This window comes from Phocoena phocoena, chromosome 19 (genome assembly GCF_963924675.1).
Source record: "Phocoena phocoena chromosome 19, mPhoPho1.1, whole genome shotgun sequence".
NCBI classification, from domain to species: Eukaryota; Metazoa; Chordata; class Mammalia; order Artiodactyla; family Phocoenidae; genus Phocoena; species Phocoena phocoena.
Genome location: NC_089237.1, coordinates 17531425 through 17552437, shown reverse-complemented (window position 1 = coordinate 17552437; position 21013 = coordinate 17531425). Strand labels below are relative to the sequence as shown.

The window sequence follows — 21013 nt, the reverse complement described above, 5'->3', positions numbered from 1 at the left end:
AAAACAACAGAAGTTTTCAGGTAAGTGACTCGATTAAATTTTTTTTAAAGATAATTTTAGCTGCTGTGAGAAGAGTACAAGAGGGTATATTGCTTAGGCGTATATAATACATAGTAAAAGTACAAAGAAATGCAAGAGAATAATAAATTCAAGTTGGTGATTACCTCTGGGAAGGACGCCTACAACAGTGGTTGTTTGGGGTATGGGGGTGCAATCAGGTAGGGAAACAGAGAAGACTTCAACCGTACTGATAATATTGTATTATTATTATTTATTTTGAAACAAGAGTGAACGAGGAAGGACCATTTAAAATTGACCTATAATAGGGACTTCCCTGGTGGTCCAGTGGTTAAGAGTCCACCTTGCAGTGCAGGGGACGCGGTTCAATCCCTGGTCAGGGAACTAAGATCCCGCGTAACGTGGGGCAACTAAGCCTGCGCACTCTGGAGCCCGCACAACACAACTAGAGAGCCCTCGTGCTAGAGAGAAGCCCGTGTGCTGCAATGAAGCATCCCGCATGCCACAACTAAGACCCAATGCAGCCTAATTAATTAATTTAATTGACTATAATAATTGTCGGGACTTCCCTGGTGGCACAGTGGTTAAGAATCCACCTGCCCATGCTGGGGACATGGGTTCCAGTCCTGGCCCAGGAAGATCCCACATGCCGAGGAGCAACTCTGCCCGTGCGCCACAACTATTGAGCCTGAGCTCTAGAGCCCGTGAGCCACAACTACTGAAGCCCGCGTGCCTAGAGCTCGTGCTCCACAACAAGGGAAGCCACCACAGTGAGAAACCCACGCACTGCAACGAAGAGTAGCCCCCGCTTGCCACATCTAGAGAAAGCCCGCGCCCAGCAACTAAGATCCAATGCAGCCAAAAATAAATAAACAAATAAATTAATTTTTTTAAAAAATCGTCTTGGGAAAAGGTGGCCTAGACTAGGATGGGGAGACTAGAGTGGAGAGAAACTGCAAGAATCTAGCCTCAGTAAGTTGTTGATAGAGCCACTTAATGAAACTGAGTACAGTGAAGAAGGTCTAGGTTTGGAGCCAAGATCAAGAGCTCAGTCTGGGCAACTCAATTAAAAATACCTCTGAGTATCTAAGTGGAGTTGTTGATTGAGCAGGCAGCTTGGATCAGAAAAGGGGTCTGAACTACAGATTAAAAAATGGTTGTATTCAAAATATACACGGGAACTGAAACCACAGAATGGATAAGATTAGAGTGAGAAGGGAGGAAGACTAAGGACCAAGACCTGAGAAAGACCATCAATTAAAGATCTGGTTGGGGGTGGAGGGGACCTGAAGGAATAGCCAGAGATCGAGGAGGGAAAATTCGAACCCAAATAAACACCTACTCTAGTTAGGCACTTAGGAATCCAAGGTTCAAGAATCAGTCAAAGGGAATTCCCTATAAATAGACAAGAGTCTAGATCCACTTTACTCTGAACATTCCCAAAAGGAATGCTGTAACTCAGTTAAGTAACAATAAATTCCATCAAAACTGATAAATCCTTCCAAGATGTAGATGAAAACTTTTCTAACTATTTGAGACTTAAATACAATTAAGAGATTAGTCGAAAATAGGGATGTGGAGTTTATTCCATTTCTGTAGAGAAAAAATGAAAACCCCGAAATCCTATACATTTCTTTTCTTTCAAAGATTTTTAGATAATTTCCAGATTGCTAAACCTTTTTAGCATGTTAAACCAGGGGTCCAAAATTGAAATCTGGACTTCCCTGGTGGCGCAGTGGTTAAGAATCTGCCTGTCAATGCAGGGGACAGGGTTTCGAGCCCTGGTCCGGGAAGATCCCACATGCTGCGGAGCAACTAAGTAAGCCTGGACGCCACAACTACTGAGCCTGCGCTCTAGAGCCCGCGAGCCACAACTACTGAGCCCGTGTGCCACAACTACTGAAGCCCACATGCCTAGAGCCCATGCTCCGCAATAAGAGAAGCCACCATAATGAGAAGCCCGCGCACTGCAACGAAGGGTAGCCCCCACTCGCCACAACTAGAGAAAGCCCTCGTGCAGCAACGAAGACCCAACACAGCCAAAAAAAAAAAACAGGGGTCCCCAACACTTGGGCCACGGACTGATACCTGTCCCTGGCCTGTTAGTAACTGGGCTGCAGAGCAGGAGATGAGCAGCAGGCAAGGGAGGGAAGCTTCATCTGTATTTACAGCCACTCCCCATCGCTCACATTACCGCCTGAGCTCTGCCTCCTGTCAGCATTATGGTGAGTTGTATATTTCACTATATATCACAATGTAATAATAATAGAAATAAAGTGCACAGTAAATGTAACGCACTTCAGTCGTCCTGAAACCATCCCCACCTCCACCCCCACCCCCGTCCGTCCGTGGAAAATTGTCTTCCACGAAACCAGTCCCTGGTGCCAAAAAGGTTGGGACCGCCGTGTTAAACTGTAAGCATTTTGAGAACAAAGCCCACATAACATTCATCTTTGAACTGAATCTTCAGCCCAGTTCAGTGTTTAACATAAGTACCTGATGGAAAAAACAGTTAACTGAATGAATGGCCACCAGAACACTTTTGTCCAAACTGAGCTAGTGCTACAGCATATATAGCCTCATAGAACAGGCTTTAACTGAGAGTTCTACTCATTCCACAGAAATAAAGATCTCTCATCCTTGTCTTATGGTAAAAAAACCCCATGGCGCAACACATTCCACTGGTCTGAATGGTAAATCCAAGTGCTGTCAGCCACTGCAATGCTTGCAAAACTCAAGAATGTACTACCCTATGCCAACCAGTACTGACTGATCATTCTTTTTTTTCTTTTAAATAAGTTTGAATAATTAATTAATTAATTTGGCTGCTCCGGGTCTTAGTTGCGACCCGTGGGCTCTTTTTCAGTTACGGCATTCGGGATCTAGTTCACCGATCAGGAATGGAACCCGGGCCCACTGCACTGGGAGCGCGGAGTCTCAACCACTGGACCACCAAGGAAGTCCCTGATCATTCATTCTTTCTTTCTTTCTCTTTTTTAAATATTTATTTATTTGGCTGCACCAGGTCTTAGTTGGGGCATGCAAGATCTTTAGTTGCAGCATGGGGGATCTAGTTCCCTGACCACGGATCGAACCCGGGTCCCCTGCATTGGGAGCCCGGAGTCTTAGCCATTGGACCACCAGGGAAGTCCCTCATTCTTTCTTGAGGGCTGTAGAAAACAGCAATGCTCAGACTTAACCAAATAGGTCCTTACTTTCACACAAACTAAATTCATCAGCTGCGGTAGTGTGCTTGAAAAACAACTGTTGACACTTTGCTGATATTAACAGTTCATAACTGTCTTCTATGTGTAAGCTTCAGGTTAATGATAACAACCAAAATCTCTTATATGTATTCTCAAAGAAGTGGTCTACAAAAGCAAAAAACCCATCCTTTCTCTGCCTAAATGTTCACTAGATATTTTGGATAGGAGCCACACATGTTCTATGGCCACAAGAAAAGCACAAGTTCAGAAACAAGTAATTATACCTCCAGGTGCACTTAACTATCAAGATTAATATTAAAAACAAAACAAATAAAGGAAAACACCTCATTTATTTTGAAATGTGAACTAAAAAAACCCAGCTTTTTTGGAACTCATCACTTTGCACTGAATAAGTCATGGAACAAACTATGTATTTATTAAGAAAGTCATGCTCTGAATTTTAATTATATGTTTTGTATTCTAGGATCCCAATTAATGAATTGATAGGTAAGCCTGAAGCTAGAGGTGAGGGAGGGTGTAGCTAATCAGAGACCCACCCTGAATCCTTTCACTTTGGCTAATTTATACAAATACGAAATAAGAGTAAAAATGATTAAGAGACAGCGGCATTTATAAGTAAGATTATTATGTTGAAGATATGTTAACTTCTTAAATCCTTTCTTTTTTTTCCTTTTTTTTTAATGGTTAAGATGGTAAATTTTGTTACATATATTTTCCCACAATTAAAAAAACCAAACACATCTATCTTCCCTCCCTCTCCCCCCTCTCCCCGCCCCCGCAGGTGAACTCCTTATCTGGATCCGTATTTAGTTGATGTAACCTGGAGAAAGCTGGGAAGAATTCTTAAATCCTTTCAATTAAAGACTGAAACTCAATTCAACCTTCATGAACTGAATAGAAAGTTACTGAGTCCTTTGCTCCTTTTTAAGAGCATTGTGGCTACTAGCACAAGTAGAAAACCAATTCAAAAGTCACACAACCTAAAAGGAAGCTAAAAGCGTTGACTTTTGGAAAGGATGTTGGAAATGCTCTGGAAAAGTGCACAACAGTTTACGATTATTAGTAAATAGTATCAAACCATTACAAATCAGGACAAATAATAAAAGGAGAATTTTCACATAACCACTATGTATTCTCTTCAAAATGTCCTTTGCCTACAACACCCTGCTCACAAAGATCTGGTGAAAACTAAGACACAGATTTGTTTACCAGAGCTTTTTACCTTTTACCCAGAACAGTTCATGTTTCTTTAATTCTGCCATTACATAGCACTTAAGAAATCCAAAGCAACTGCAATATACAAAACTCTGCTAAAATCCAAAAAATAAAACACACACAAAAAAACATCAAATGTAATCACAATTCACATACTTTTAATCAGGAGCTCTGCAGTTAAGTTTATTTTTCTGCATTCTTATTCTGCAAAATACCTAAGCCCTCTTCCAGGGGTAAAGGATTTGATCCCTGAATTACATTATGAAGCCTTTTTTCTACAGATATTAATATACTCCATTTATCAGGGAATTAAAATCCCTTTCATTTATAGTTTGATTTTTACAGCACTTTCACCGGAACGTATACACAACACGAACGTATAATAATTTTAGATTAATCAGGCCTACAAGATAACGCTTATCCAGAACTTATTCTAACTTGGTTTATTCGATCCCACAAAGTAATCTCGATGCTAACAAAATAAAGCTCGAGCACAATGAAATCTGTAACACTGCTGGTTCTCAACGAACAAAAATTCCTTCAAATGGTAAAAACCAAACTGCCCATTTCCCAAAGAAACTGTAATCCCAATCTTAGAAACAGTCGCAAAAAAAAAAAGAAAAGAAATAAAAAAAGAACAAACAATTCTAAACCACACAATCATGTAAATCTTTCCAACTCAAAGCTCCAAAAGCAGCCGCCAACCACACAACTGGCCACAATCACAGCGTTAGCGCCTTCTCGTAATTTTGAATCTGGAGACAGAAGGAAAAAAACCACAACACACCAGTCATCCGAAGTTTCACGAAGAGGAAAAAAAAATCATTTTAAGTAAAGAAAACGTGTTAACCGAGAGGCGACTACTGCATTCCCCGTCTCCCACTACCAGCCCGCGAACTAAATCTCTCAAACATTCAAGGAGACAGAAGTCCCGGCAGGGATGTTAGAGGAAAGAGCCAGACGAACCGCACGCCGCCCGGAGAGATGTCAGGAGCCAAGCATCGGGAGACAAAGACCAGCCCGCGAAGAGCCCCGGCGCGGCCCTGCGCCCCTAACAGCCCGAGGAGTTGCGAGCACCGCCCAAGAGCGAGCCCAGGTCCTTCGGGCTCCCCGCCCACCCGGCGCCGCATCCTCGGCCCCGGCCCACCCCCGAGCCGTTTTCCCTCCCAATTTGGGAACCGCGCGCCTGGGGACAAAGGGGGAGGGCGCGCCGGGGGCAGCGGGTCGCGACGCCCCTTCGGGCTCGGAGGGAAGCCCTCGGTGGCGTCCTCTCCCTCCCCCCTGCCCCCGCCTCACTCTCCGCCGGCCCACCTGCCCCTCTCGGGCCTCCCCACAAGTTCTCCCACACACCCCCTCGGGCCCCGCCCCTGGCCCGCCGCCTCTCAGCCGGCCCTGTGGCCGCCCCTCACCTGCCGGCGGGGTCCCCCGGAACCGCCTCCTCCACCGGGCCTCGGCCCGTCCCGCCGGCCGCCGCCTCATGTGCCCCGCGTCGCCATCGCCTTCGCCGCCACCGTCATCTCTCCTCCTCCTCCTCCTCCTCCACCGCCGCCTTCGCTTCAGTCTCCGGCCGCGGCCAAAGCCGCTCCCGCCGCCCAGAGCCACAGGGAGGCGCCTGCGCACTGCGCGCCGCGGTGGGGGCGGGGCGGGGGTGTCCCGCCGAGGTCTGGGAGCCGGGGGTACGCTGCACGTGGAGCTGTGGCAGGAGGGGGCGTCCGGAGCGCGGGGGCGGAGGCGCGGGCGTCCAACTTTCCGCGGTGGGGTCCGCGCGCTCCCGGACGGGGCAGTGGCGCGGCGCTTGTAGGAACTACCCAGGCGCGTGGAGTCTGGGCCCTGGGTGGGCGCAGCCTTCGCCTCCCGGACAGTTCATTCCTCCAGCTTGATCCTCAGGACAGGAACTCCGCCGTGGGCAGTGCCTCACTTCGAGCGGGCAACTAACGGTGCAGTGAGGACACGCCTTACCTGGGTATCCTGGGTTGCTGGTCCAACGAGCCCCGGAGTTGTATTCTGTGCACTCCGCCAAGGCCTGGGTCCCGTGTAACGCGGGATGCTGATTCCCCGTTCTAGGTTCTGCTCTACAATTACTCAAGGATCCTACTGGCCTCCGTCGGGTTAATCGTCCGAATTCCTTGGCCTCTGGGCTTTTAGTGTTGTTCTAGATACTTTTGAAATCCTGGACTTCTCCGATTAGCCAGACCCTAATAGGCCATTTCCTCTTAACCCCTTGCATCCCAGCAGGATCCCATTTTCAAAGGACTTTGCATAGGAATCTCCAGCCTTGAATTGCCTCGTAGGAATGTGAAAACTCCTCAAATGGTTTAAGTAGAGGGAGTCTGTGCATAACAACAGAAGTCGTACTAAGGAGATGGGAGAATACTTTACTTTGTAGAGTGCTCCTGAATTATCTTATTGACCATCATGATGCGGAAGGATAGGTTTTCATTTTACCCTTTTGACCACAGAGGAAATTAAACTCTAACTAGTGAGGTGACTTGCTACAGTTCAACCCCACCCCCTCTACGAAAAGCCAGGCCCTTATGGCCAGTCAAGTGGCTGAAAACTTGAGGGCTGAGCATCTGGCCCACTGACAGATGTTTTGTTTGGCTAGTATGATGTTTTCCAAAATTATGAATTAGTTGCCACATTTTAAAAATCTGTCTTTTTGACTTCTCTCTAAAAAGTCAAAAGTTTTGCTCATTTTGAGCCTCTCTTTTCACGTGACAGTTACTTCTGAGTAACATCTGTCCATCCAGGGCAGGCGCTGTCTCCACTTAGCTGCTTGAATGATTTTCATTAGCTGCTTGGCCTCTGTATTTAAATTATCTTCCCCCTATACTTGCCATGCCCCAGTCTCCGTCCCCTCCCCATTATCACGTTACCTCTCTACAAATGTATTTAAAATGACAAGTGTGAAGACCCTGTAAATATGTGAAAACAGGAATAAAGAACATGTTAGCTAAGATGACACAGGAGACAACATCCATACTGACTACAATATTAAAACTCTCATCTATGGCTAGTACAAGTGTAAATCGCTACAAATCACTTTGGAAGACTCTTTGGCGGTGTCTACTAAAGCCGAAACTGGGAATGCACTGTGAATCCGAAATTTCACAGAAATGTGTACAAAATACTTGTTCTAGAATATTCATGGCAGCACTATTTGTAATAGCCAAAAAACTGGGAACTACCCAAAATGCCCATCAACCATAGCAAGGGTAGATAAAATGTTACATGCTGACAATGGTACATTATGCAGCAATGAGAATGAGTAATCTACAATTACACGCAGCAAGATAGATGAATCTCACAAGACTTTCCACTTATGTAAAGTTCAAAAACGGGCAGAACTAATCTGTGCTGTTAGAAGTAAGGATAGTGGTTATCCTAGGGTAAGGATAGTTATCGGAAGGGAGCCTGAGGGGGCTTCTGGGGGCTTGTTCCTGTTCTGTTCTTGAGCTGGATGCTGAATACACGATATACAGGTATCTTTAGTTGCCACATTTGAGCCGTTCTCTTTTGATAGTGATAGTACACTTTTCTGTGGCATGTTGACTTCAATAAAAACCTTTAAAATATTTGGTTATATATGTATATATAACATTTATAAACAAATATGTATTGTGTATTATATATAAATAATATGTATATATATTTTATTTATATATATATATATACTCAAATGTTTATTGGGTATTATTTTCCTATAAATTCATGGATGAACCTGCCAGGAAGTGTGGAGTCCTAATCACTGGACTGCTAGGGAATTTCCAAGAGCAACCTTTTAAAGATGGAAATGATGTGCTTCCCGGGTTAAGAGTCCGCCTGCCAATGCAGGGGACACGATTCGATCCCTGGTCTGGGAAGATCCCACATGCTGCGGAGCAACAAAGCCCGTGTGCCACAACTACTGAGCCTGTGCTCTAGAGCCCGTACTCTGCAACAAGAGAAGCCACCACAATGAGAAGCGTACGCGCAGCAACTAAGACCCAATGCAGCCAATAAATTTAAGAAATAAATAATTTTTTAAAAATAAAGATGGAAATGAGACCCAGGGAAGCTAAGTTGTTTTAACTGCAGATAGTTTAAAAAACAGAAATGTAGCCAAAGACTCTGTCTCCTAGTCAGGACTCTTCGTCCGCTCCTCTGTCACCTTGCCAGCTACTGACATCCTTTAATCCAGTTACAGGTGGGGAAGCTGAGGCCAGAAACCTAAGCCAGAGGTCCAGGCATTCACCATGGTCCGGAGCAAACCAGGGCAACTGCTAGAACGTGAGCTCCCTGAAGGCAGGGCCACTGTGTCGCAGCTCCTTGAGCCCAGCCCAGCACACGGTAGGAGCCTGGCAAGTGTATGCAGAGTGCATGAGTGAAGGAAGGCTTGCCATTGCTAACATAAGAAAGGCTACGGGAGGGAAGGAAAAAAGCCTCAAGTTTCAAACAGGGAAATGGGTCTGGTTTCCATCCTCTGGCAGGGAGTGGTAGAGCCGGGTGCTGTGAGAACCATGTCACTTTTTATTCACATGGGGCCCAGGCAGGAAAGAATCAAAACCCAGTTTGAGAACTTGAGAGTCGCCCTGGGGCTCTGTGGTTTGGAAACTGTAGGGTCAACTTGAAGGCTGCAGTGTGTCACTATTTCCATTACACATTTTCCAGGGTCCCCACTTGGCTGGTAAACTCGGAGCAGATTCTTCTGTCCAGGGGGATGGGAGCAGAGGCCCAGAGAGGTAGGATTTGGGAAAGCTCCCAGTTGGCAACAGGAAGCCCTGCTTGCCCCAGCCTGGCTGGATAAGAAGTTCTTGATTACTTGTGCTATTGGGCGGGGGGTGTTAGTAGCACAACCCCCTGCCCCCATAATCCCCAGCAGTTTCAGTTAACCTGTGAGACACATTATACTGCTCCTCCCTGCCACAGGGATGTTGTTTGAAGCAGATTTTTTGGAATAGGTAATGCAAGTAGTATAGAAGGAACAGTAAGATGACTCCCCCCAGTGTTTCCCAGAGCCCAGCTAGCTGTTTCTTGTGTATTTAATGCTGGATTTCAAGTTAAGGTCAATTTACTTGCAAATGAAGGGTAGGTAAAGTATGCTCAGGTATTAGGGGTGGGGAGAAGGGTATGGGAGATGAAGAGACCTCCTCTGGCACCACCCACAAACAAGGGCTTCTGGACACGCTCAGAACACAGTCGGGGGGAAGGATGAATTGGGAGACTGGGACTGACATACACTATTGATACTATGTATAAAATACATAACTAATGAGAACCTACTGTGTAGCACAGGGAACTCTACTCAGTGCTCTCTGGTGACCTAAATGGGAAGGAAATCCAAAAAAGAGGGGATATGTGTATACTTATAGCTGATTCACTTTGCTGTACAGTAGAAACTAACACAACATTGTAAAGCAACCATACACCAATAAAAATTAAAAAAACAAACAAACAGTGCGCTGGCTCAGGACCTACCCTGCCTTGGTGAGAGGCAGTGCGGTGGGTGTGCAGTCCTCGAGTGTCTGGAAGCCCTGGGTTCAGAGGTCTGCTCTGCCCAGCTGTGTGCTTTCATTTATGTGTATTTCTAAGATGGTGTGAGAATGTGATGAAATGTACAGGAAATCACATTGTCATATGTTAATTTTTCATTGTAAAGTGGTCTATAGTGGTTATCATTTTTTTCTTTTTCTTTTTTTTGGCCGCACCATGCAGCGTGCAGGATCTTAGTTCCCCGACCAGGGATCGACCCCAGGGATCGACCCCAGGGATCGACCCCAGGCCGTTGGCAGTGAGAGCACGGAGTCCTAACCACTGGACCACCAGGGAATTCCCTGTAGTGGTTATCATTATTGGCTGGGTAGTGCAGCCATTTACCTGCTGTGTGATATGGCTGTTGCTTAACCTCTCTCAGCCTCGGTTTCCTCATCGATAAAATGGGGATAATGATATCTACCAGTTGGGGCTGTTGTGAAGATTAAATATATGAAGTACCCTAAATCTTGTAGGCTCTCAGGACATTAGTTCCCTCCCATAGTGCGCTTCGGGTAATTTGGGTATTCAAAAGCACCCAACACAAGAACTTCAGCAAAACATTTCAACTCCTCTGGAGCAACCATTTGTTAGTACAGGGGTCTATACTGGTGTCTTCTGCTCAAAATTATTCCTTCATGAGACATGATTCTGTGTCAGCATCGCTACAGTCTGATTCAGCCTTCCAATTGCTATTATTATCCACACCCTCTTAGAATCTTTAAAAATAGGTGAGCAGTCCCTCCAGAATGATTAGTGGGTACCAAAGGCACTGTCCTGGCCCAAGCCTGTGGCTCTTGAGGCTGTCCTTGGACAAATACTGCGAGGTCCTTGGAACCCAGTGCCTGTTTTTAGAAGGAGAGGGGGTGTCCCACCCTCCCCACCCCAGGCACCCTCTAGAGGCTGCCTCAGCCTAGCCACATCATCTGGAAACTTCCACTGCCTCTGCCTGTTCCTGCTACCCCCTCTTTGCCCCTCAAGTGCCCCAGATACTACTATATGGCCCAATGTTTTCTCCCCTGTGATTACCCCAGCCCTTCAGCCTGGGTCCTTCCCATTCCAACCCCGACTCGGAGCATCCTCCGTTCCTTGTCCAGTTCATTCATCATCATCCCCTCCCTCACAGCACTCCTTAGCTCAAGGCGAAAGCTGCACGTCCCTCACCTCCCCCTCTTGTCACTCAGCTCCCTCAGGCTATATATAGCACAGCTGTGTCTTAGATTGTGTACAGCCTCAAGTCCAAGTCCCCCTCCCCTCCCCATTCCCTTCCCCCCACACAATAAGGAGAACAAGCCCGAAGCTTCCAGTCAGGCAGGGAAGCCCCTCCAACAAGGAGGAGGTGGGGTTGGAGAGGGACGAGAGTGTGCTGAATTCAGGACCACCCAGAACACGGGAACCTTCCCATCTGGCGTCAGGGACTTTCCACTTCTCCCCCAGCCTGTTACCCATCCCTGCCACTTGCTCCTTCTGGAAGAAGAGAAGCAGGCAGTGTGCAGGGGAATTCTAGCAATCATCTTATTTCACGCTCACGACGACCCTATAGGTAGATGCTACCTCCATTTTACAGGTGATGACACACACTCAAAAGAGGTTGAGTGGCATAAGTCCAGGTATTCAGAGAGTGGTTGGTCAAGCAGCTGACCCCCCGTCTGACTCTGGCCTGCACTCCGGATCCATTAAGTCTGTCTGCATCATTCAATTAGACCCCTCTAATAGAATTTCTATTAGTGTGACCTGATCTGGAAGAGGTTTATTAAGCAAATTACTAATGTAGAAAGGCTTAAATCAAAGTAATTATTAAAGACGTGGCATATTAAACAAAAGTGTTATCATAAGTTTATCTTATCTGTTTACTAAAGCAGGACTCTACAGAAATCTGGTCCTTGAAGTTTTAATTACTGTGTGTTCTCAGAGGTTCTTGAAATAAAAAGCAATTTTGTTTCTTCTATTTCAAGACTTTCCCCCCACTTTACAGTCATTCTCCTGTTAGTCCAGAGTAGTGAGATTTGACTTTAGGAATGGTTAGCAATCTGGTCCTTTTTTCTCTGTCACTTTCTGTGACCTTGAAGCAAGATGTTTAACTCAAGCCTCAGTTTTTCATCTTTGAAATAGGAATAAAAATAATAGTACCTACCACATACCTAATAGAATAATAGTCGTGAGGATTAAATAAAAGAACCTACTTAAAGCAATTAGCACATTTCTAGGCTCACAGGTGCTCAGAAGATCATAGCAACTATTATTTTCTCGGTTCTGGGCTGAGATGCTGTGGGAGCATCGACCTCATCTCAACGGGGAGAAGTTGAACTTCGCTCTCCATAGCTTGGCCTCCATTCTCTAAAGGGCTTGGAGTTGGTCCTGATTCTTGCACTGTCTCATCCAGACATTTCCATCCTCCCACTTGTGGCCTAGAGCATTGATCTCTGGAGAATTCAGGCCACTGCTGGGACCAGGAGAGGCAGCACAGGAGTATGTGTGAATGACTGGGAGGAGAGTTCCCATGGACGCTGGGGATATGCGGAGGCCCTGGGGAGATGCTGTGACCCTGGGTCTCTCCCTGAAGCAGTGAGGGCTCGGGAGAGAAAAGAGAGACATCAGCTGCTGGACACATTTCCAGTGCTGAAAAGCCCCTTTAGGACAGACTCACGGGCTAGGAGAGGAACAAAGGCATGGGATGGAGTGGGACTCTCCACAGTGCATCCGATCTTTCTCCATTTCTTAGCAAGAAGCTACTTTGGAGCCAGCCAGACCTAGGTTCAGATCGTGACACTGCCATTTACTAGCTGTGTACTTGTGGATAATTCATTTCGCCTCTCAGAAGCTCAGTTCCTGGTCTATGAACAAGCTGCTACTTACTGTGTAGAATAGTGGAAAGGTCTGAAATATAAATACTTGAAATAGAATAGGTGCTAATGCCGGTCGTTGTCATCTCTGTATCCTGAGTGAGCGTCACCCCACAGGCAGTATGAAGGGGTCTGGAGATGTGAGGGAAGTCCCAGTTTCAAACTCCTGGACAAATCTCTTTGGCCCAGAAAACATCCTTGGAGGGATCAAGACCAAGACCAGACAGCCCATCTCTCACAATTAAGGCACAATTAAGGCAGTACAACTTGCGGGAGAACCCAGGATCTCTACCCATCCTTGCCTCTATATTCCCATCTCAGTTCTCCAAATCAAGTCTGTCTCTGATCCAGCCACTTACGTCCAGAGGAATGAAAAGACTGAATTGAGGTAAGGGCTCCCCTCCATCTGATCTTTCATTACTTTCCAGTGCTTGGAGCTCCAGCCTGGAACTCAGCAGATGTGGGGGTTAAGATTGATGCCCTGTCCTATCTCCTCCCCTCTCCATTCCTGACTTCAAAGTCTCCATAAAGCCAGACACTGCTTCCCTGCCCCCATAGTTACAGCTCCATCATCAGCTCTTGGCCGATTCAAAACAGCAGACGCTGAGCCCTGGCTGGGCTGCTTGCACTCCACTTTCTAGCCGTCTCGTAGGGTAAGCACTGGTGTGCTGAGGACCTGTGAGGCCAGCAGTCTTTGCTCCTCCAGGAGAGGAGAGGCAACTAGGAATAGAAGTCGCCTCAAGCAGGGACTTTGTCTCGTGGTTAGACTTAGAAGGCAACCGGCAGGCAGAACCCCTGGTCTAAGGACCAGGACTCTGGGACTCCATCTAGTTTTTGATCAGAGCAGACATTTACAGGGTTAGCAATTAGAGCCATAGGGGTTCCAGCGCAGGGATAAGGCAGGGGGTTGGTACCTGCAAAGAACCTGTCAAGAGATAGACTTAGAGACAGGGGAACAGCTCAGGGACCAGAATTTGTTCCATTAGCCTTAACATCCAAAATCTACACACAAAATTATACACAGATCCATGCCTAATTGTTTCGATCTCTGGCTCTGGTGATTCGGTAACTGGTGCTGTAACACTGGGATGGCTCTGGCTGCCTGGGGCCAGATCTTCTTCTGCAGCTCCATCAGGGACAACCATCACAGACTCAAGGCCAGTGGGGGACCCAAGGTTAAAGGCCTGTTCCTCCCACCCTCATCTGTGGATTTTTCCAGCTGCTTTTCTTGGCTCAAGGATCACACCCGTAGGGACACAGATGGTAGAGGGGGAGGCAGAGAAAACAGTGAAGCTGGAATGATCTGGACAAGAGGCAGATGTTGGGAGGAAGAGACCGAGAAATGGCTCCAGCCGTCTGAGACAGGACACCCAGGACATCTTTTTAAGTAGTGTCTGTGTTGGGCATGGTAAGAGAGGTCTCAGCAGTCCACTTCTTCCCTCCCACCGTTGACTGGGAATTGGGGTTCTTCCTGCCTCCTTCTAGGACTGGTCTGAAGCCTAGGAGCCCCAGCTGCTAACATCTGGGGGCAGGATCATGTCTGCTAACAAAGGCTGGTGGGCATCACCTGAGGGTGAGGACGGCATGTCTGCGAAGTTCCTGAGGAAGACCAGGGGGTCTCTGCTGGTGCCTATAGGTGAGTCGGAGGCGAAGGAATGGGAGGCGAGGAGGGGGCCTTCTCTCAGAGAGCATGTCTCCTAGTCTTTTCAAAGAATGAAGCACAGAACTCAAGTGGTCCTACCCATCAAATAATCAACAGCTAGAAGAGAAGTGAACCAACAGCAAAGGTGCCGAGGGACTAAGGGACACATCCTGACGGTGAAACGAAGGAGTCTGGATGGCTGGAGGCGGCAGCCAACAAAGCGCATGGGATACCAACACCAGCGTCAGGATGGGCAGAGCAGTTTGGGGTCCCCAGGGCTCCCTTCCCCCTGGCCCTGGGAGGTTAGAACAGCTGTGGGGGCCGGCAGCAGTTGGAGAAGAGCTAAGGGGGCTGGGAGAGTCATGATGATGGGCTATTTGTACAGGGAGGAGGGGAGTCATTGGAGGGAAGCACTTTGTAAATATCTTTGAGAAGAAACAACTCAATGTTCTAATGATAGCCTCTCCTCACCCCACTGCCAGCCCCAAAGCAGCAGCAGGAAGGCAGCTGATGATCCAGGTGCCCAGCCTGCCTAGTGAGGTGTCTCTTCACCAGGAGAGCGATGTACTTGGTGACTGAGGTCCGAGGGGTCGCGTTCTCTGCCCGCGTAGGCTTAGGAGGCTGCGTGGTGGTGGCAGCATACAGGATTTACCGGCTGAAGCCTCGTGGTTCCACCAGGATGGCCACACACCTGATTCACACCCGAGTGGCAGCACAGGCCTGTGCTGTGGGTGTGATCACGCTGGGTGAGTAGCTGGTGGGGTCATGGGAGAATGAGGGCAAAACTGGTTAGGCAAAATCTGGCTGTGAGTCCTGACAGTTAAGGGACCATGAGTTCAGCCCCTGTTCCCTATACCAGGCTCCACAGCAAGTCCTTGGTGAGGCCCTCATACCGAGACAGTTTCAGGGTTCCCTGTTTAATTTCCTGTGTTCCAGGGGAAGATGCACAGTCTGTTTCGTGAGTTTGTCCTAGAAACGAGAAAATCCATGCAGCAGGACCTATGCTGAATTTCTTTTCCTCTCTGGATCAAAAGGCAGACAGCTACTTACTAGCTGTGCGACAGCGTTGACAAATCTTTCTCTCACAGTTTCCCCACGTGCGATATGATGATAACCACCCCAGCTTGCCTCCCTCACGTACTGCCGTGGGTTTCTCAGACAGATAATATACGTGAAAGTACTTTGTCAAGTGTTAAATGGGATGTTTCCCCAGGCTGTGCAGCCAGGTGTTTGCAGCAGCTGTTGTGACCTAGGGCGGAAAGGTAAGAAGCAAAGCTGGACTCTCAGGGGGAGAGCTAGTGTCGGACCCCCAGGACTCTGGAACACCTGAGAGAGCCAGAGGATGGGCGCAGGGCGCGATGTCATGGGGCCTTTTCCCTTCTCCCTCACACAGGTGCCGTGTACACGATGTACAGAGACTACGTCAAGAGAACCACACAGGATGCTGGGGAGAAGTGGGACTCCTACAGGCCTGGGGCAGTCAGACCTCTTCGATCAACCCCTGGTATGCACCTAATAAAGGAGTTTGAGGCAAATCAAATCTCTTCTTCACGTAGGCGAGAGCAGAGTAAGGGACTGGTAGTGGCTGGTAGGAGGACTTAGGGCCAAGGGCTGGAAATCGGAGTTCTGGCACCAGCTCCAGGGCAAGGAGAATCCTCAGGGGCAGAGGAGGAGGTGCAGCCCTCTGATCCCAGAGACCCAACAACTCCCAAGCCCCCTCAGGTGCCACCCACCAGGAATGGGAGCTGGGGACAGTAAAGAGGCCCCAGTGCTCATGGGAACACTGAGTGAAGAGGCAGGCGTTCCTCCCCCCACAGGCCGCCTCCCTGGGGACCAGGCAGGAAGAAGGCTGCAGCTGGGAGCAGAGTCAGTGCGGCCTCATGGGAGACAACACAGATCCAGAACCCAAGTGCCAGGATGAGCCTGTGCTGGAGGGAAGGGGGCGGAGCGGTGGGGATGAAAAGAACGGAGCAAGGCAGAGGTCAGAATGTTCTGTTCATTTATAAACCATGTCTAAGGTCAAACTGTTATACAAAAAAAATAAAATAAAATAAAAATCCACGTAAATCCTGAGGACAGGGCCCCCTTGGGCTTCAACACTTCCATCCCCTTCTCGTTCCCTGGGCCCAAGCTCCTCTCTGTTCTCTGGGAATGGAGCCAGGCAGAGGCCACAGGAGGAACCAGGAAGCCAAATGCTCCTCCGTCTGGATTGGAGGCTTGGAGGCTCTGGGCTTGTTAAGGGCGGCCACAGCAGTCCCAGACACGCTCTGACAGCACGGAGTCCGAGCCCCACCAGGTCCTAGCTCCGAAGTCCAGGATGCAGCCCCGCGTGTCCGGGCGCTCACATGGGGTAATTGAGCACAACATCCTGCTTGGCGAGCTCCAGCAACATAGGATCATCGAAGAACTTGCTGATGCTGACGTCTTCACTCAGGCCCTGCAGAGTGGGGCAAATGCAAGGATGAGCCCTGCGTGACCGAGCTGTGCTTGAGTGCGGGGAGCGGGTGGGGGCCAAGTGTCGGCTGAGCTGCTTCGGGAGCCCGGCCTTTAGGGTACCGTCCCAGGGCAGGGGAAGGCGCTCCCTTCCCAGGCACGCGGCCCCGGGTCTGACTGCCTGAAGCCTATACAGATCGTGACTCTCCACGCTGTGCTGTGAAATGCTTTCAGTCTTTGGGAGAAGGCTCCAAAAGCAAGAAATGAAGAGAGATCCAACTCCTGGCAAGACCCTTGCGGGTGGAGGGAAGGCCGTGGGTCTGAGGGACACGTACCTTCCTACGACGGGTTTTGATCATGAATTCTCGGGCCAGGTGGGGCGCCGGCTGCGGCTCCAAGGGACGGATGACAATGCTCTTGTCCAGAGGATCACCGGGTACAATCTGAAAGGCAAAGTGGTTTCATCAGACGGTCCAGGCCGGCCTCCCAGAGCGTCCGGCCTAGAAGCAGGGCCCTTATCTAGGATGCTGGCGATCCCCCTTGGGGCCTGGAGAGGAACAGGTCAGAGGGGATGGCCCTGCAGAGGTGGGGACCAGCCTGCGTTGTTTCCTTACCTGCCAGTGGTGGAAGACAGACAAGGAAAAGGCCTGCCCCTGCGTGTGAGTCCGCAGATCGGTCTCAAAGCCAAAAGAGTCGATGGCGGGGATGAAAGCTTTGATGGTGTAGAGAGGGGAGCCTGGGATGGGTGCATCCTGAGTCACGTGCCCCCTGAGACAGAAGAACAAAGGCTGAGTCCCTAGTCCTGAAGAGGCCAAAAGCAGAGAAGTAGTGTACCCCCAAATGTTGACCATCAAAGAAAGAATAGCCACAAGTGCGCTACGGAGGGCAGAAACGGCTCTTGGCATAGTTCCCTGTGGAAGTCAAAGGGGCAGCAACCTCTGGGCAACAGCGCAACACTGACGAGACAAGGACCTGTAGACATGCCCACCACGGACACACCCAAGGAATACTTGCCGCAGGAGCTCTCTGAGGGGGGAGCCCAAGGAGAAATCTCAAATTATAATCTGTGGTAAGGCTGGGGATTGCCTCATTCCTTCCCTACTTCCTTCTAAAAACCTTGGTTTCAGAAGTGGAGAGTGTGGGGTCCAGTCCCTCCTCCTCCACAGCGAGGTTCCCTCTTGCTGGGCGGCTTGCTCGCTGCCCCCTCCCTTACGTGCCTGGGCGGCTCACCTGCGCCTGGCCAGGACAGTATAAACAGCAGAAACACAATCTGCGGGGGCCTGGACCTCTACGAAGTAGTAGGGCTCCATCAGACGAGGGGTGGCCTGCAAGAGAGCCAGAAGGAAGGGTTCCTCAGCTTGGGGAAGGCTGAGGACCAAGAACCCAGGTAAAGAGAAGGCTGGGGGACAGTAGCCTCGAGGCCCCACTTAATGCCCTGCGGCAGGACAGCCCTACTCGCTCACCATGAGGAAGGCAGAGTAGACGACTCTTCTGGCCGTGGGGATGATTTGGCCCCCGCCCCGGTGCAGGGGCTCCTGGGCAACGACTGCATCCAGGATCTTAAACTTGACATTTCGAATCACTGGAAAGGAGAAGGGGGAGCTGACCGCTGAGTGGTTCTGGTGCTAGTCAAGGGCGCACGGGCAGAGCAGCAGGGAGCCTCCTGCAGCACTGCAGCTATCTTGTAGATATGGTACAGAATCAGCCTGCAGACGCGCGTTCTAATAGCATATGCGGAGGTGTGAAGGGAAGCATATGTTCTCAGAGTTGGTTTCAGGCCACGTTCAGATAGCATAACGTGTCCCTAGAAGTTTATGTGTTTCTTTTCCAGATATTTAATTATTTTGGGATGTAGAATAAGTTCTAGGAATTGCACATTTGTCCCTACTAAGTCCAGTCCTGGTCTATAAACCACTCCAATCCCATCCCCCCGATACCCTTCCTGAAACACATTCCAGAAATGAGGAGCAAATGTCAATCTAGACGTGACTTCCATTTCTAAGATGTACCAAGCAGTAGCACCAGAATAGGGAAGGAGAAGGGAGGAAGCTGGCCCAGGACATGGGAAGGCCCTGTGGGCCCCAAGCTGCTTCTTCTGCTGGGTCCCAAAGATGAGCCCATCCCACCTCATTCACCCAGATGCAAGGACCCTAGAGGCCTGGGGTGGCAAAGGCAGAGGCGCTGGTGGACTTACACTCATCACAGAGGGGCCCCTCCCTGGTTCCCCACTGGAAACCCTGAACGATGCTGTCCTTCACCGAGCCGAGAAGAGCCTTGTCCACCTGCACAAAACATGAGGGCCCCTTAGCAGTGACCCTGGCAACAGCCGAAGAGTTTAGAGGGAGAAGGAGGTAGGTACACCAGTAAAAGAATACTCTTCTTCACCGGAAGATACAAAATACTTTCGGGAAAAATAAGAACACTTTGTAGTTTCTTCCACTCAAGAGCTAAGAGAAGGCCACAGGGCTTCCATTAGTTCTTCTGTACCTCAGAGGGCAGGGTATCATCCACCAGGATGTTGGGGCCGGTGGCATCAGGGCCGAAAGCCCAGATGGAACGGGCAGCCAGCAGATCCCAATCGTACTTGGTCTGGAAGAACTCTCCCAGCTTCTTCCTGGGGGAGGAGGAGAAAACGGTCATGTCAGACAGCTCTGTGCTTGCCCGTTCCTGAGGCCACAGAGCCTGCTTTTCTGGATGACAGTCGCCTCAGCCTGCCTACACTGTGCCAGGACAGTGGAGACAAAATCAGTTCCTAGAGGGAGGGATGTGTCGTGCTAGAGACTCATCAGGTGAGCTGTTCGGCCCTGGAGTCAGAGCCACACTCTCACCTGTTCCACGAGATCTGGACCACCTCGTTCTCTATGTCCTCAGCGAGACCCTTCTCAAGAGGCTCAGCAATCATGGTGATCTTGTTCCTGGTCAGAAAGGAAATGGGTAATGAGGAGGGTCAGCAGGTTGACCCTTTAGTCAGAAAGGAAGTGGGTTCTGAGCAGGGTCAGAAGGGCTGTTCCTAAGAAGGGGTGACAAAGGAAAGAGCTAAGGCAGTGACATCAGTGAAAGCCACAGGAGCGGAGTAGAGCAAAAAGGGCTCATCTTCTGACATTTGAATCTATCACTCTTTAAAAAAGTAAAATTCGGGGCATTTTTTAAAAAAGCTTTAAACAGTGTTAGTTATTAAACGGTGAAACAGTAGAGTTGCTGCTAGGGAAAATTTTAAGATGGTCATGTTATACAGAGAGAAAAAGTGGCAATTACGAAACCACTGGGAGTAACTAAGGCAAAGAATTCCACAGCCTCATGTCCAAAGGCACAATGAGAGGGCTGGGGTAAAACTCAAGTACCCTAAGCACCCTCATCCCAAGACTTAGGGGCCTCTATCTGTGTGAGTCCCAGGGTCAGTATGACCCCCAGCTTACTTCTTATTGGGAGTTTCAGCAAAGCACTTGAGGGAGGATGTTTCCACGACCGTCTCACAAAACGTGACAACGGGGTCAGCCACCTGAGAAACAAAATAAACTGTTAGGCAAGGTCTAACTGTTGGGAGGACAACCTTCTGCCAGAGGGGATTCCAAGGTTCCCCTGACGCTACCTCCGCAAGAACCCGTCTTTTTTTTTTTGCGGTACGCGGGCCTCTCACTGTTGCAGCCTCTCCCGTTGCGGAGCACAGGCTCCGGACGCGCAGGCTCAGCGGCCATGGCTCACGGGCCCAGCCGCTCCGCGGCATGTGGGATCCTTCCGGACCGGGGCACGAACCCGTGTCCCCTGCATCGGCAGGCGGACTCTCAACCACTGCGCCACCAGGGAAGCCAGAGAACCCCTGTCTTGATCAGTGTTAGTGACAAGTACCGTAGCAGCCTGAGGCTAAACGTCTGCACCTAAACTAAGAAGCCTGGAAAACTTAGTGTAGTGCACGATTTACATTCCTGAGCCAAGAGTAAGTGGAGATCAGTTTAGGGCCTAAATTATAGTCTCCCAAGGTATCTTCCAACAACCATATAGCCGTCCCACCAGCATTCACTGAACACCGTGGGTCTGTCAGAGCTCTGCCTCGACAGACTGACTGGCGAGCGCCTGTTCCATCCTCAGCCCACGACCTCGGGGCAGCACAGCTCCTCCCAGAAGCC

At 49.2% G+C, this 21013-nt stretch overlaps 3 protein-coding genes across 4 annotated transcripts in view; 1 reads left to right on the top strand and 2 right to left on the bottom strand.

The window, feature by feature from the left end:
• Positions 1–6053, bottom strand: part of GJC1 (gap junction protein gamma 1) — a 31723-nt gene extending 25670 nt beyond the window's left edge. Inside the window, exon 1 of the mRNA XM_065897011.1 lies at positions 5870–6053. The gene's annotated coding sequence lies outside the window, so the exon portion shown is untranslated. The remainder of the gene's footprint in view (positions 1–5869) is intronic.
• Positions 6054–13368: 7315 nt separating this feature from the next.
• HIGD1B (HIG1 hypoxia inducible domain family member 1B) lies at positions 13369–16058 on the top strand. The gene is made up of 4 exons (XM_065897967.1): positions 13369–13467; positions 14300–14450; positions 15068–15202; positions 15850–16058. Exons 2-4 carry the CDS (start codon positions 14351–14353, stop codon positions 16056–16058), a joined length of 444 nt encoding a protein of 147 aa, XP_065754039.1. The 5' UTR covers positions 13369–13467; positions 14300–14350.
• Positions 16059–16434: 376 nt separating this feature from the next.
• EFTUD2 (elongation factor Tu GTP binding domain containing 2) overlaps positions 16435–21013 on the bottom strand; it is a 32906-nt gene continuing 28327 nt past the window's right edge. For both annotated transcript variants that reach the window (XM_065897472.1, XM_065897473.1), the window contains 9 exons: positions 20306–20388; positions 19718–19804; positions 19377–19503; positions 19084–19171; positions 18353–18471; positions 18120–18214; positions 17504–17657; positions 17225–17332; positions 16435–16893 (listed from right to left, as the gene is read on the bottom strand). In XM_065897472.1, the coding sequence (XP_065753544.1) occupies positions 16798–16893; positions 17225–17332; positions 17504–17657; positions 18120–18214; positions 18353–18471; positions 19084–19171; positions 19377–19503; positions 19718–19804; positions 20306–20388 (957 nt within the window). In that variant the 3' untranslated portion in view covers positions 16435–16797. The remainder of the gene's footprint in view (positions 16894–17224; positions 17333–17503; positions 17658–18119; positions 18215–18352; positions 18472–19083; positions 19172–19376; positions 19504–19717; positions 19805–20305; positions 20389–21013) is intronic.